General features: G+C 47.9%; 1 protein-coding gene across 1 annotated transcript in view; it reads right to left on the bottom strand.

Moving 5' to 3' along the window:
• The window catches only part of LOC138365565 (tripartite motif-containing protein 59-like), a 597,995-nt gene that overhangs the window by 570,627 nt on the left and 12,674 nt on the right, over positions 1–14,694 (bottom strand). Inside the window, exon 2 of the mRNA XM_069326038.1 lies at positions 11,029–11,099. Within this exon, the coding sequence (XP_069182139.1) occupies positions 11,029–11,034 (6 nt within the window). The 5' untranslated portion in view covers positions 11,035–11,099. The remainder of the gene's footprint in view (positions 1–11,028; positions 11,100–14,694) is intronic.

The following is a 14,694-nucleotide window of genomic DNA, read 5'->3' on the forward strand; positions in this document are numbered from 1 at the left end:
TAACTTTGGTTATTTCAATCAACCTGATACAAGCTTACCGTCGAACAGAGACGCCAACCACTCCCTGACAGAACAAACAGCCGACCTCAGCAGCCACACTCTGCTACCGTCGGTCGACCAGCAATGGACAATGGAGAGTTTGCAATTATTTGGGAGATAACCCTGATAAGTGTCTGGTTCTGGTAGAGGAGTTCAGCATCACCTTTATTCTGGGGTACGACTCACACTGCGTATTTGTCATGAGTACATACAGACTCTCGAGCCGCCATGACTCCCCGCACTCTCTTTACTGTAGGACGATCTCTCAATCCCCCTTAGTTAGTTATAGTCCACTGTCACCCAAGTTATTGCCGCGTCTCTCTCTCTCTCTCTCTAGCCAGGAAACCTCACCGGGACAAGACCAAAAGTCAGCTAACAAATATTACATTTAATACATAAGAACATACACAATATACATACGGGAATAGTTATAAAACAATGCAATCTCCGAGGCTGCTACCAACTGATAACACTTCAATATCGCCTTATCTTTACTTCCAATAACAATAAATCTTTACTTTTACCTCCAATATCGCTCCCTTTACTGCAATACATGGCACATTAAATATTCACATATTTCCTACTCTTCGTAAAGCATCAATCTCTCACCTTGCACTGCGCCTTTCATGTCAAAACGCAATCACGCACTCCCTTAAACATCAACACGTCCATAAGATCCTCTGTTCCTTTACTCACAGTCTCCAAGTACAATCATCAATCTGGGTCCTCATAATATCTCACAAGGTACTCTCGCAGTTCCTCCAATCAGCTGCACATGAAGTCCTCTTTGAATGTCAGTGAAGCTCCTCCACCGGCTTCACACAAGATACGTGTAGCTCCCAACACTCCTTGAAGTTTCACTATGTCACTCGAGTTCCACTCCTCAACTCGAAGTCCTATACCATCTTGCAGTTCAGCTTATACTCCTCCTCCGGTACGAATTTCACTAACTTCTCCCACATAAAACTTTTCAGTTCTCCCACACAAACGTTTCAGTTCTCCCACACAAACGTTACCTTTCTCCCACACAAACGTTGCCGTTCTCCCCACACAAACGTTGCAGTTCTCACACACAAACCGCAAAATTCGTAGCTCGAGGGCGTTCAACTGCGGCCCTCCAAGATGGCGTCCTCTAAGACATCCAACAAAGTGTTTCTTTAAGACTGCCTCACAGCTCCTCTGCTCCTGACTTGAGTACACTAAGTCACCCAACTGGGCGACTTCAGGCTCAGGCTTCACACAGAAACGCCTGCTTGCTTCCTTCCTCTTGAAGAAGCCACACCATCAGAGTTCCACAAAGGCACGACCAACACTCACTCCCAGGTCTCCTCTTAATTATCTAAACCACAGGGAAATGGTGTACAAGTCCCCAACAGCTTCCTCACACTTGCAGTCAAGTAGCCTTCACTTCGCCCCTGACACAGGGAACTATATTATTCCTCCTTCAGGAGAATCAACGAAGTACTACCACCTCTGACGACTGCTGTGACTCAAGTGAGGTCATGACGTCCGGCTAGTATCACTTCACGTCACCAAAGTATCGACATCTCATTTCATGTCACGTATTTAAATGCTCGTCCTCTGCTAGTATTCTTAAATCATTCAAAGACGTTTATTAAATATTCAATATATACATCTTTCCTCTGACCTCTCAATCAGGTCTGGAAGGCAGAATAACTCTTCTAAGTGTAGACTCGTTCCACCCAGGCTACGTGGGGTCATAACATCTAGCATTCACAGTCAATCAGCCACTCAAAGTCAATCAGCCACTCACAGTAGCAACCAGTCAGTGAAAAATAAAAGTTTAATGACAGGCACTCAGGAAGTCTGCCTCAGCTGGTAAAAAAGAAGACCAACGTATTAATAAAAAAATGAATATCGTCCATTTGGCTGGGAGGAATACAGCTGGAAGAGTCCGGTGTGGGGGATGAGGGGGTGGAGGGTGTAGGAGTGGGCGGGGGAAGGGGGGAATAGAGGTAGTGGGGAGGGTATGGGATGGGGGGATGGAGGTAGTGGGGTGACTAGCCCTGCCAACCATCTCACTACTGCCTGCCAGCACACTGACACCTGCCAGTCCACTAGGCTGCTGCCAGCCTATCCACCTACTTTGCCACCCGCCCCTCTGTTATCCGTCCATCCAGTCCCCACACCATCCATCCACCAAGTCCCCTCACCTTCCATCCATCCAGTCCCCACCATCCATCCTGTTGGCCTCCCAAATACAATAGTCAGGCGGGATGGTCACTGGGCGGGAGACCTTGGTAAACTGTGCGCGCCTCATCCCGGCCCCTCGTCCCGGCCCCTCGCCCCGGCCCCTCGTCCCGGCCCCTCGTCCCGGCCCCTCGTCCCGGCCCCTCGTCCCGGCCCCTCGCCCCGGCCCCTCGTCCCGGCCCCTCGTCCCGGCCCCTCGTCTCGCAGAACATAACCACGTGCTTGGTGGACCTGGACGAGGATAAACGAATTCTGCACAACGAGCACCGAGACAAACAACGGGCACCGAGACAAACAACGAGTACCGAGACAAACAACGAGCACCGAGACAAACAACGAGTACCGAGACAAACAACGAGCACCGAGACAAACAACGAGTACCGAGACAAACAACGAGTACCGAGACAAACAACGAGTACCGAGACAAACAACTACACCGAGACAAACAACGAGCACCGAGACAAACAACGAGCACCGAGACAAACAACGAGCACCGAGACAAACAACGAGTACCGAGACAAACAACGAGTACCGAGACAAACAACGAGCACTGAGACAAACAACGAGCACCGAGACAAACAACGAGTACCGAGACAAACAACGAGCACCGAGACAAACAACGAGCACCGAGACAAACAACGAGCACCGAGACAAACAACGAGCACCGAGACAAACAACGAGCACCGAGACAAACAACGAGCACCGAGACAAACAACGAGCACCGAGACAAACAACGAGCACCGAGACAAACAACGAGCACCGAGACAAACAACGAGCACCGAGACAAACAACGAGTACCGAGACAAACAACGAGTACCGAGACAAACAACGAGTACCGAGACAAACAACGAGTACCGAGACAAACAACGAGTACCGAGACAAACAACGAGTACCGAGACAAACAACGAGTACCGAGACAAACAACGAGTACCGAGACAAACAACGAGTACCGAGACAAACAACGAGTACCGAGACAAACAACGAGCACCGAGACAAACAACGAGCACCGAGACAAACAACGAGCACCGAGACAAACAACGAGCACCGAGACAAACAACGAGTACCGAGACAAACAACGAGTACCGAGACAAACAACGAGTACCGAGACAAACAACGAGTACTAAACATTACGAGAAGCGAGGTTGCACTGCTGAATTTCCAGGGACACATTCTAAACATATCAAAAAAAGTTTCAAAAACTGTGGGCATTCTTTCTAAGATCAGATATTATGTACCCCGCCCTGCCCTGGTGACTCTCTATTACTCCCTTATCTATCCATATCTCAACTATGGTATTTGTGCTTGGGGTTCTACTACCCAAAATCACTTACGTCCTCTAATTACTCAACACAAAGCTGCTATTAGGACAATATCCAACTCTGGCCCCAGACATCACTCGGTACCCCTACTCAAATCTCTGAATATGTTAGACATTAAGTCACTGCACATTCTCTCATGTGTATTATACATATATAAAACGCTAAACTATAATGCCAATCCTGATCTCAAAAGCTTCATAGAAGGTTGTAACAGAACCCATGAGCACCACACCAGAAATAAATACAGTTTTGATATTCCTAGAGTACGACTTAATCAAACCAGAAATGCTCTACAAATCAAGGGGCCCAGAATGTGGAATGACCTTCCCAACCATGTTAAAGACTGTACCTCTCTCAACCAGTTTAAGTTAAAAACGAAGCTATACCTAATAAATTCCCTGTAACCTACCTTACCCCTCTGTTGTTAAACCCATGTATGTTTTTTGTTTTTCAAATCAACGCTGTTTGAATGTAATTTTCTGTAATATGTTTGTAATTGTATTTGTGCTGCTTTTTCAACAATGTTCCTCCCTCTTTTACCTCTATTTTTATTTGTACTCAACACATTTTATTCTTTTTACCCATTAGTTTTAAGCTTTAGTCATTAGTGTTTTTTCCTGCCCGAAACGCTTTGCGTAATAGTGGCTTTAGGCATTGTATGTACTAGCTCTATCTATAAAGCCAACAAACTTTGTAAAATCTCTTTATGTATGTACCTTTACCTAAATAAAAATTATTATTATTATATTATTAAATTATTATTATTATTATTATTATTATTGTTATTGTTATTATTATTGTTATTATTATTATTATTATTATTATTGTTATTATTATTATTATTATTATTATTATTGTTATTATTATTATTATTATTATTATTATTATTATTATTATTATTGTTATTATTATTATTATTATTATTATTATTATTATTATTATTATTATTATTATTATTATTATTTGTCACTAACGGTGGCGCATCAATATTGATAATATGGCAGAGGTTGGAAGTTACCGATGTCTTCTGTTTGTGTCAGGATAAGGATAAAAGTTAACAAATGTGTGGAAACAGACTCAGGATGGCAAAGATGAGGAGTTGTGTTGATGGTGGTAGAGAAGTGTTGCTGCTCTATGAAAAGTGTGTAGTGTAGTCAGGAGACTGAGTTTATGAGTCTACGTATGTTTGGAGTTAGTCGCAATTCAGAGAGGTTAGGTAAGTTACGGTACATTAAGTAACATGTGTATAAGGTTATGTCTGGTTGGGGTAGGTTAGTTGAAGATTGTGTTTATGTTGTCGTATTTCAGATCGTTACGTCTGGGATGTGATTGCATCGGTCTTCTTTGATGTGCCAGTAGTAGTGCAGTGTTGTTTATGGGTTAATTTGCTGACAAACATCACAAAGCACCGCAGCTCAGTATTGAGCATACAAACTTTTGAACATGAACAGCTAAGGATGACAACAAGAGACAAGACTCTGGGACACAAAGGTTATGAGTAAGGGCAGACAAGACTCAGGTACACAAAGGTTACCAGTAAGGGGAGACAAGACTCTGGGACACAAAGGTTATGAGTAAGGGCAGACAAGACTCTGGGACACAAAGGTTATGAGTAAGGGCAGACAAGACTCTGGGACACAAAGGTTATGAGTAAGGGCAGACAAGACTCTGGGACACAAAGGTTATGAGTAAGGGCAGACAAGACTCTGGGACACAAAGGTTATGAGTAAGGGCAGACAAGACTCTGGGACACAAAGGTTATGAGTAAGGGCAGACAAGACTCAGGTACACAAAGGTTATGAGTAAGGGCAGACGAGACTCTGGTATATTAATACACTCACCAACACAGGTTAGTGACAACTGTTATGAGCCACCAGTCCCTCATAATATCCACCCCACCCAGTATGAGAGTTATAGTACACCTATTCCATACTTATACTATGTTTGGACTGCCTTATAACCCATTAATATGCAATACAGCATGTGTAGTTAGGTAGGTAGTACTGGATTTATAAGTGGTTTCAGGCTCTCCAGACAACAGTATCAACAAACACTCCATGATTTGCTCATCATCAGCTCTACTGAACTGCCTGAAGAACAAGAAGGTCAAAACTGTTCAAGTGTAGCCCATCAACTGATTACATCAGAGATAAACTTTAATGATACTATTAAATCTATCAGAATAGATAAAAACAATCACCACAGCACCAGGCAGATGCTCACTAAACTAGCTTATCCCAATGATAAGTAAGACCTCATGCAATCAGCTACAAATATAAAACCAATCTTTATATTAATGAGTGCCTTACCAAGCAGCGTTGATCCTCCTCTACAGACAGCATCATATTATATTAATGAGTGCCTTACCAAGCAGCGTTGATCCTCCTCTACAGACAGCATCATATTATATTAATGAGTGCCTTACCAAGCAGCGTTGATCCTCCTCTACAGACAGCATCATATTATATTAATGAGTGCCTTACCAAGCAGCGTTGATCCTCCTCTACAGACGGCATCATATTATATTAATGAGTGCCTTACCAAGCAGCGTTGATCCTCCTCTACAGACAGCATCATATTATATTAATGAGTGCCTTACCAAGCAGCGTTGATCCTCCTCTACAGACAGCATCATATTATATTAATGAGTGCCTTACCAAGCAGCGTTGATCCTCCTCTACAGACAGCATCATATTATATTAATGAGTGCCTTACCAAGCAGCGTTGATCCTCCTCTACAGACTGCATCATATTATATTAATGAGTGCCTTACCAAGCAGCGTTGATCCTCCTCTACAGACAGCATCATATTATATTAATGAGTGCCTTACCAAGCAGCGTTGATCCTCCTCTACAGACAGCATCATATTATATTAATGAGTGCCTTACCAAGCAGCGTTGATCCTCCTCTACAGACAGCATCATATTATATTAATGAGTGCCTTACCAAGCAGCGTTGATCCTCCTCTACAGACAGCATCATATTATATTAATGAGTGCCTTACCAAGCAGCGTTGATCCTCCTCTACAGACAGCATCATATTATATTAATGAGTGCCTTACCAAGCAGCGTTGATCCTCCTCTACAGACAGCATCATATTATATTAATGAGTGCCTTACCAAGCAGCGTTGATCTTCCTCTACAGACAGCATCATATTATATTAATGAGTGCCTTACCAAGCAGCGTTGATCCTCCTCTACAGACAGCATCATATTATATTAATGAGTGTCTTACCAAGCAGCGTTGATCCTCCTCTACAGACGGCCTCATATTATATTAATGAGTGCCTTACCAAGCAGCGTTGATCCTCCTCTACAGACGGCCTCATATTATATTAATGAGTGCCTTACCAAGCAGCGTTGATCCTCCTCTACAGACGGCCTCATATTCACAAACAAAACCCAAATCTTATCAAGCAGTGCTACACCAGGAATGGAACGGTCATTGCTAAGAAAGAACAGGCAAAAGACATGAAATAAAAAGTGTCCAACAATTACTGGCTTTCTTTGTTGATTGTGACAGAACTGGAAGCCAGCAAACTTCCAATGTTATTGTTGAGAGTAACACATGAGTGACCAAGCCTTACTGAGAGTAACACATGAGTGACCAAGCCTTACTGAGAGTAACACACGAGTGACCAAACCTTACTGAGAGTAACACATGAGTGACTAAGCCTTACTGAGAGTAACACATGAGTGACTAAGCCTTACTGAGAGTAACACATGAGTGACTAAGCCTTACTGAGAGTAACATATGAGTGACTAAGCCTTACTGAGAGTAACACATGAGTGGCCAAGCCTTACTGAGAGTAACACATGAGTGACTAAGCCTTACTGAGAGTAACACATGAGTGACCAAGCCTTACTGAGAGTAACACATGAGTGACCAAGCCTTACTGAGAGTAACACATGAGTGACTAAGCCTTACTGAGAGTAACACATGAGTGGCCAAGCCTTACTGAGAGTAACACATGAGTGACCAAGCCTTACTGAGAGTAATACATGAGTGACCAAGCCTTACTGAGAGTAACACATGAGTGACCAAGCCTTACTGAGAGTAACACACGAGTGACCAAGCCTTACCTTCCTTAACCATATTTATATTTAGACTTTTTATATTTGTATGTAAGTTACTAAATGCTTCCTTTTTATATTATTGGCTTCAGTTACATGTAATTTACCCTCTTATAACTGTTACTACAAACACTTCAATTTTATAAAATGTAATAATTCTTTGAGTGCCTAATATGTCTAGTTATCTGATTCTTAGCTTAAAATATTGGCAACTTATCCATGTATCTGTCACTACTAACACTTCAATTTCCCAAAATGTTATAAACCTTGAACTCTTAATTTGTCAAATTATCTGAATCTTTAATTCATTACTTTGTGAATTAAAAATTAATAATTTAATTTCTCACTTATATATCTGCCCATTAATATTAGCTACTAGTCTTGTTTGTTGTCTAATATTCCAGTATTGTTAATGGATTCTTAAGCTTTAAGTACATCAGTGTTTCCAGGCGATATGTGTTTGTTTCTATTGCATACCCTTATCCAACTTGTCTTATTACCATATGATATTACTGTATTACAATCTTAAGAGATTACTGAATTTTTAATTTCATTAATTATATGTATACTATTTTATTAACTATTATGAATCTGAATCCATTTATTTATTCATAATTTTAATTATTTGTTTAATTCTCACTTTGTTCTCCTCTCTCTTCTTTTTTTTCGCCTGTTTACATTGCATATCCTTGCCCAGCTTGCATTATTACCATATGATACTAATTATTACAATATTAATTTAAGTCTTAACTTGGCTAATTATTTGTATTCCAGTTGAATGATGGTGTTGACCTCGGTCGGCAGGGCAGGGCTGGTGAGAGCTGTGTACTGTACACACACTCTACATCGTCCACTTCAATATCCATATTCACTAGTATCAGACACCTGTGATAGGTCTTGGTCCAGATTTGTGTTATCAATATCACTGGCATGGTTATCTTCCAGCAATATGCCCTGTATGTCACCATCAGAGAGTGTTTTCTCAACAACACAGCTGGCTGGGGACTGGGAGCTTGCTGTGGATACGTCTGACATGGTTGTTACCTTCAACATGAGCCTGCCCACGGCCGGCCATCTGGCAACCTGGCAGACGCTCACTGGAGTCCTCAAGACTCATTCTTGTACCCAAACTTTGAATCCTATAATACGCCTACAAGTGCCTTAAACAATACAAAAATATTTTTGCTGTTATCATGCTATATGCACACGTTATATAAAAGAATTTGTGTTCACCATAACGAACACTATCATCACTAGATAATAGCAGTTACATATATATTTTTTTTAGTTGATGCTGTGGTCACAAGCTGAACAGCAGTGCTGTTAGCTCATGCTGCGTGCACCAGCCTTGGTGATTCACTCAGTACTGAGGCTCTCACTCCTCGGAATGTTACCCACGATTTTCTTTTAAATGGCGTCTGTTTACTAGAGCCTTGAGGAAGCTGATGTGAACCCTGTGTAGCTGTGTGAACCCTGTGTAGCTGTGTGAACCCTGTGTAGCTGTGTGAACCCTGTGTAGCCGCGTGAACCCTGTGTAGCTGTGTGAACCCTGTGTAGCCGCGTGAACCCTGTGTAGCCACGTGAACCCTGTGTAGCTGTGTGAACCCTGTGTAGCTGTGTGAACCCTGTGTAGCCACGTGAACCCTGTGTAGCTGTGTGAACCCTGTGTAGCTGTGTGAACCCTGTGTAGCCACGTGAACCCTGTGTAGCTGTGTGAACCCTGTGTAGCCGCGTGAACCCTGTGTAGCTGTGTGAACCCTGTGTAGCTGTGTGAACCCTGTGTAGCCACGTGAACCCTGTGTAGCTGTGTGAACCCTGTGTAGCTGTGTGAACCCTGTGTAGCTGTGTGAACCCTGTGTAGCCGCGTGAACCCTGTGTAGCTGTGTGAACCCTGTGTAGCCGCGTGAACCCTGTGTAGCCACGTGAACCCTGTGTAGCTGTGTGAACCCTGTGTAGCTGTGTGAACCCTGTGTAGCCACGTGAACCCTGTGTAGCTGTGTGAACCCTGTGTAGCTGTGTGAACCCTGTGTAGCCACGTGAACCCTGTGTAGCTGTGTGAACCCTGTGTAGCCGCGTGAACCCTGTGTAGCTGTGTGAACCCTGTGTAGCTGTGTGAACCCTGTGTAGCCACGTGAACCCTGTGTAGCTGTGTGAACCCTGTGTAGCTGTGTGAACCCTGTGTAGCCACGTGAACCCTGTGTAGCTGTGTGAACCCTGTGTAGCCGCGTGAACCCTGTGTAGCTGTGTGAACCCTGTGTAGCCACGTGAACCCTGTGTAGCTGTGTGAACCCTGTGTAGCCGCGTGAACCCTGTGTAGCTGTGTGAACCCTGTGTAGCCACGTGAACCCTGTGTAGCTGTGTGAACCCTGTGTAGCCGCGTGAACCCTGTGTAGCTGTGTGAACCCTGTGTAGCTGTGTGAACCCTGTGTAGCCGCGTGAACCCTGTGTAGCTGTGTGAACCCTGTGTAGCTGTGTGAACCCTGTGTAGCCACGTGAACCCTGTGTAGCTGTGTGAACCCTGTGTAGCCGCGTGAACCCTGTGTAGCTGTGTGAACCCTGTGTAGCCACGTGAACCCTGTGTAGCTGTGTGAACCCTGTGTAGCCGCGTGAACCCTGTGTAGCTGTGTGAACCCTGTGTAGCTGTGTGAACCCTGTGTAGCCGCGTGAACCCTGTGTAGCTGTGTGAACCCTGTGTAGCCACGTGAACCCTGTGTAGCTGTGTGAACCCTGTGTAGCCGCGTGAACCCTGTGTAGCCACGTGAACCCTGTGTAGCCACGTGAACCCTGTGTAGCTGTGTGAACCCTGTGTAGCTGTGTGAACCCTGTGTAGCCGCGTGAACCCTGTGTAGCCGCGTGAACCCTGTGTAGCCGCGTGAACCCTGTGTAACCGCGTGAACCCTGTGTAACCGCGTGAACCCTGTGTAGCCGCGTGAACCCTGTGTAGCTGTGTGAACCCTATGTAGCCGCGTGAACCCTGTGTAGCTGTGTGAACCCTGTGTAGCCGCGTGAACCCTGTGTAGCCGCGTGAACCCTGTGTAGCCGCGTAAACCCTGTGTTTAACACTTTTAAATCTTACACGGTACTTTAACATGTATATATACAATGTACGATGTGCAGGCAGTTAGACCAAAAGTGTATACAAACAATTTGTGCTGTTAAAGGGTCAAGGTGCTACGTGCAGTTCAGAGGGTTAATACACTCACCATCACTGGGTAATGACAATATGATTAATACACTCACAGTCACTAGTTAATAACAACATCATGGTTAATACGCTCACTGTTACTAGTTTATAATATCAATATCGCTCACCATCACTAGTTAATACATCAACATGATAAACACACACACTGGTAGTACAGTAATAATAAAATTGTCCTTACCATCATTAATGGGCAGAAGTTGTGTTTGCTATCGTCCTGGGTAGCCGAGCAGAGACTGGAAGCAGTGTTACCTATTAAGGCAAAATAAAACAAATAATTTAAGGTTTCCATGACTAAATTTCTCCCACCAAAACATAGTAAATGTTTAGAAAAATTAAAAACGAAATTTTAGGTATTGTACTTTGAGCAGAAGTTGAGAGTGTGAGCAAGTTTAAGAAGATCTGGTAGGAGTAAGGAGGGTGGGCAGGAGTAAGGAGGGTGGGCAGGAGTAAGGAGGGTGGGCAGGAGTAAGGAGGGTGGGCAGGAGTAAGGAGGGTGGGCAGGAGTAAGGAGGGTGGGCAGGAGTAAGGAGGGTGGGCAGGAGTAAGGAAGGTGGGCAGGAGTAAGGAGGGTGGGCAGGAGTAAGGAGGGTGGGCAGGAGTAAGGAGGGTGGGCAGGAGTAAGGAGGGTGGGCAGGAGTAAGGAGGGTGATCAGGAGTAAGGAGGGTGGGCAGGAGTAAGAAGGGTTGGCAGGAGTAAGGAGGGTGGGCAGGAGTAAGGAGAGTGGGCAGGAGTAAGGAGGGTTGGCAGGAGTAAGGAGGGTGGGCAGGAGTAAGGAGGGTGGGCAGGAGTAAGGAGGGTGGGCAGGAGTAAGGAGGGTGGGCAGGAGTAAGAAGGGTTGGCAGGAGTAAGGAGGGTGGGCAGGAGTAAGGAGGGTGGGCAGGAGTAAGCAAAGTGGGCAGGAGTAAGGAGGATGGGCAGGAGTAAGGAGGGTGGGCAGGAGTAAGGAGGGTGGGCAGGAGTAAGGAGGGTGGGCAGGAGTAAGGAAGGTGGGCAGGAGTAAGGAGGGTGGGCAGGAGTAAGGAGGGTGGGCAGGAGTAAGGAAGGTGGGCAGGAGTAAGGAAGGTGGGCAGGAGTAAGGAGGGTGGGCAAGAGTAAGGAGGGTGGGCAGGAGTAAGGAGGGTGGGCAGGAGTAAGGAGGGTGGGCAGGAGTAAGGAGGGTGGGCAGGAGTAAGGAGGGTGGGCAGGAGTAAGGAAGGTGGGCAGGAGTAAGGAGGGTGGGCAGGAGTAAGGAGGGTGGGCAGGAGTAAGGAGGGTGGGCAAGAGTAAGAAGGGTTGGCAGGAGTAAGGAGGGTGGGCAGGAGTAAGGAGGGTGGGCAGGAGTAAGAAGGGTGGGCAGGAGTAAGCAAAGTGGGCAGGAGTAAGGAAGGTGGGGCAGGAGTAAGGAGGGTGGGCAGGAGTAAGGAGGGTGGGCAGGAGTAAGGAGGGCGGGCAGGAGTAAGGAGGGTGGGCAGGAGTAAGGAGGGTGGGCAGGAGTAAGGAGGGTGGGCAGGAGTAAGGAGGGTGGGCAGGAGTAAGAAGGGTTGGCAGGAGTAAGGAGGGTGGGCAGGAGTAAGGAGGGTGGGCAAGAGTAAGAAGGGTTGGCAGGAGTAAGGAGGGTGGGCAGGAGTAAGGAGGGTGGGCAGGAGTAAGAAGGGTGGCAGGAGTAAGCAAAGTGGGCAGGAGTAAGGAAGGTGGGGCAGGAGTAAGGAGGGTGGGCAGGAGTAAGGAGGGTGGGCAGGAGTAAGGAGGGCGGGCAGGAGTAAGGAGGGTGGGCAGGAGTAAGGAGGGTGGGCAGGAGTAAGGAGGGTTGGCAGGAGTAAGGAGGGTGGGCAAGAGTAAGGAGGGTGGGCAGGAGTAAGAAGGGTTGGCAGGAGCAAGGAGGGTGGGCAGGAGTAAGGAAGGTGGGGCAGGAGTAAGGAGGGTGGGCAGGAGTAAGGAGGGTGGGCAGGAGTAAGGAGGGCGGGCAGGAGTAAGGAGGGTGGGCAGGAGTAAGGAGGGTGGGCAGGAGTAAGGAGGGTGGGCTGGGGTATGGAGGGTAGGCAGGAGTAAGGAGGGTGGGCAGGAGTAAGGAGGGTGGGCAGCAGTAAGGAGGGTGATCAGGAGTAAGGAGGGTGGGCAGGAGTAAGGAGGGTGGGCAGGAGTAGGGAGGGTGGGCAGGAGTAAAAGGGTTGGCAGGAGTAAGGAGGGTGGGCAGGAGTAAGGAGGGTGGGCAGGAGTAAGAAGGGTTGGCAGGAGTAAGGAGGGTGGGCAGGAGTAAGGAGAGTGGGCAGGAGTAAGAAGGGTTGGCAGGAGTAAGGAGGGTGGGCAGGAGTAAGGAGGGTGGGCAAGAGTAAGAAGGGTTGGCAGGAGTAAGGAGGGTGGGCAGGAGTAAGGAGGGTGGGCAGGAGTAAGAAGGGTGGGCAGGAGTAAGGAGGGTGGGCAGGAGTATGGAGGGTGGGCAGGAGTAAGGAGGGTGGGCAGGAGTAAGCAAAGTGGGCAGGAGTAAGGAGGGTGGGCAGGAGTAGGGAGGGTGGGCAGGAGTAAGGAGGGTGGGCAGGAGTAAGGAGGGTGGGCAGGAGTAAGGAGGGTGGGCAGGAGTAAGGAGGGTGGGCAGGAGTAAGGAGGGCGGGCAGGAGTAAGGAGGGTGGGCAGGAGTAAGGAGGGTGGGCAGGAGTAAGCAAAGTGGGCAGGAGTAAGGAGGATGGGCAGGAGTAAGGAGGGTGGGCAGGAGTAAGGAGGGTGGGCAGGAGTAAGGAGGGTGGGCAGGAGTTAGGAGGGTGGCCAGGAGTAAGGAGGGTGGCCAGGAGTAAGGAGGGTGGGCAGGAGTAAGCAAAGTGGGCAGGAGTAAGGAGGGTGGGCAGGAGTAAGGAGGGTGGGCAGGAGTAGGGAGGGTGGGCAGGAGTAAGGAGGGTGGGCAGGAGTAAGAAGGGTTGGCAGGAGTAAGGAGGGTGGGCAGGAGTAAGGAGGGTGGGCAGGAGTAAGGAGGGTGGGCTGGAGTAAGGAGGGTGGGCAGGAGTAAGGAGGGTGGGCAGGAGTAAGGAGGGTGGCCAGGAGTAAGGAGGGTGGGCAGGAGTAAGCAAAGTGGGCAGAAGTAAGGAGGGTGGGCAGGAGTAAGGAGGGTGGGCAGGAGTAAGGAGGGTGGGCAGGAGTAAGGAGGGTGGGCAGGAGTTAGGAGGGTGGGCAGGAGTAAGGAGAGTGGCCAGGAGAAAGGAGGGTGGGCAGGAGTAAGGAGGGTGGGCAGCAGTAAGGAGGGTGGGCAGGAGTAAGGAGGGTGGGCAGGAGTAAGCAAGGTGGGCAGGAGTAGGGAGGGTGGGCAGGAGTAAGAAGGGTTGGCAGGAGTAAGGAGGGTGGGCACGAGTAAGGAGGGTGGGCAAGAGTAAGGAGGGTGGGCATGAGTACGGAGGGTGGGCAGGAGTAGGGAGGGTGGGCAGGAGTAAGAAGGGTGGGCAGGAGTAGGGAGGGTGGGCAGGAGTAAGGAGGGTGGGCAGGAGTAAGTAGGGTGGGCAGGAGTACGGAGGGTGGGCAGGAGTAGGGAGGGTGGGCAGGAGTAAGAAGGGTTGGCAGGAGTAAGGAGGGTGGGCAGGAGTAAGGAGGGTGGGCAGGAGTACGGAGGGTGGGCAGGAGTACGGAGGGTGGGCAGGAGTACGGAGGGTGGGCAGGAGTAAGGAGGGTGGGCAGGAGTAGGGAGGGTGGGCAGGAGTAAGAAGGGTGGGCAGGAGTAGGGAGGGTGGGCAGGAGTAAGGAGAGTGGGCAGGAGTAAGGAGGGTGGGTAGGAGTAAGGAGGGTGGGCAGGAGTAAGGAGGGTGGGCAGAAGTAAAGAGGGTGGGGCAGGAGTAAGGAGGGTGGGCAGGAGTAAGGAGGGTGGGCAGGAGTAGGGAGGGTGCG

Source organism: Procambarus clarkii, chromosome 17, assembly GCF_040958095.1.
Source record: "Procambarus clarkii isolate CNS0578487 chromosome 17, FALCON_Pclarkii_2.0, whole genome shotgun sequence".
Classification (NCBI taxonomy): domain Eukaryota; kingdom Metazoa; phylum Arthropoda; class Malacostraca; order Decapoda; family Cambaridae; genus Procambarus; species Procambarus clarkii.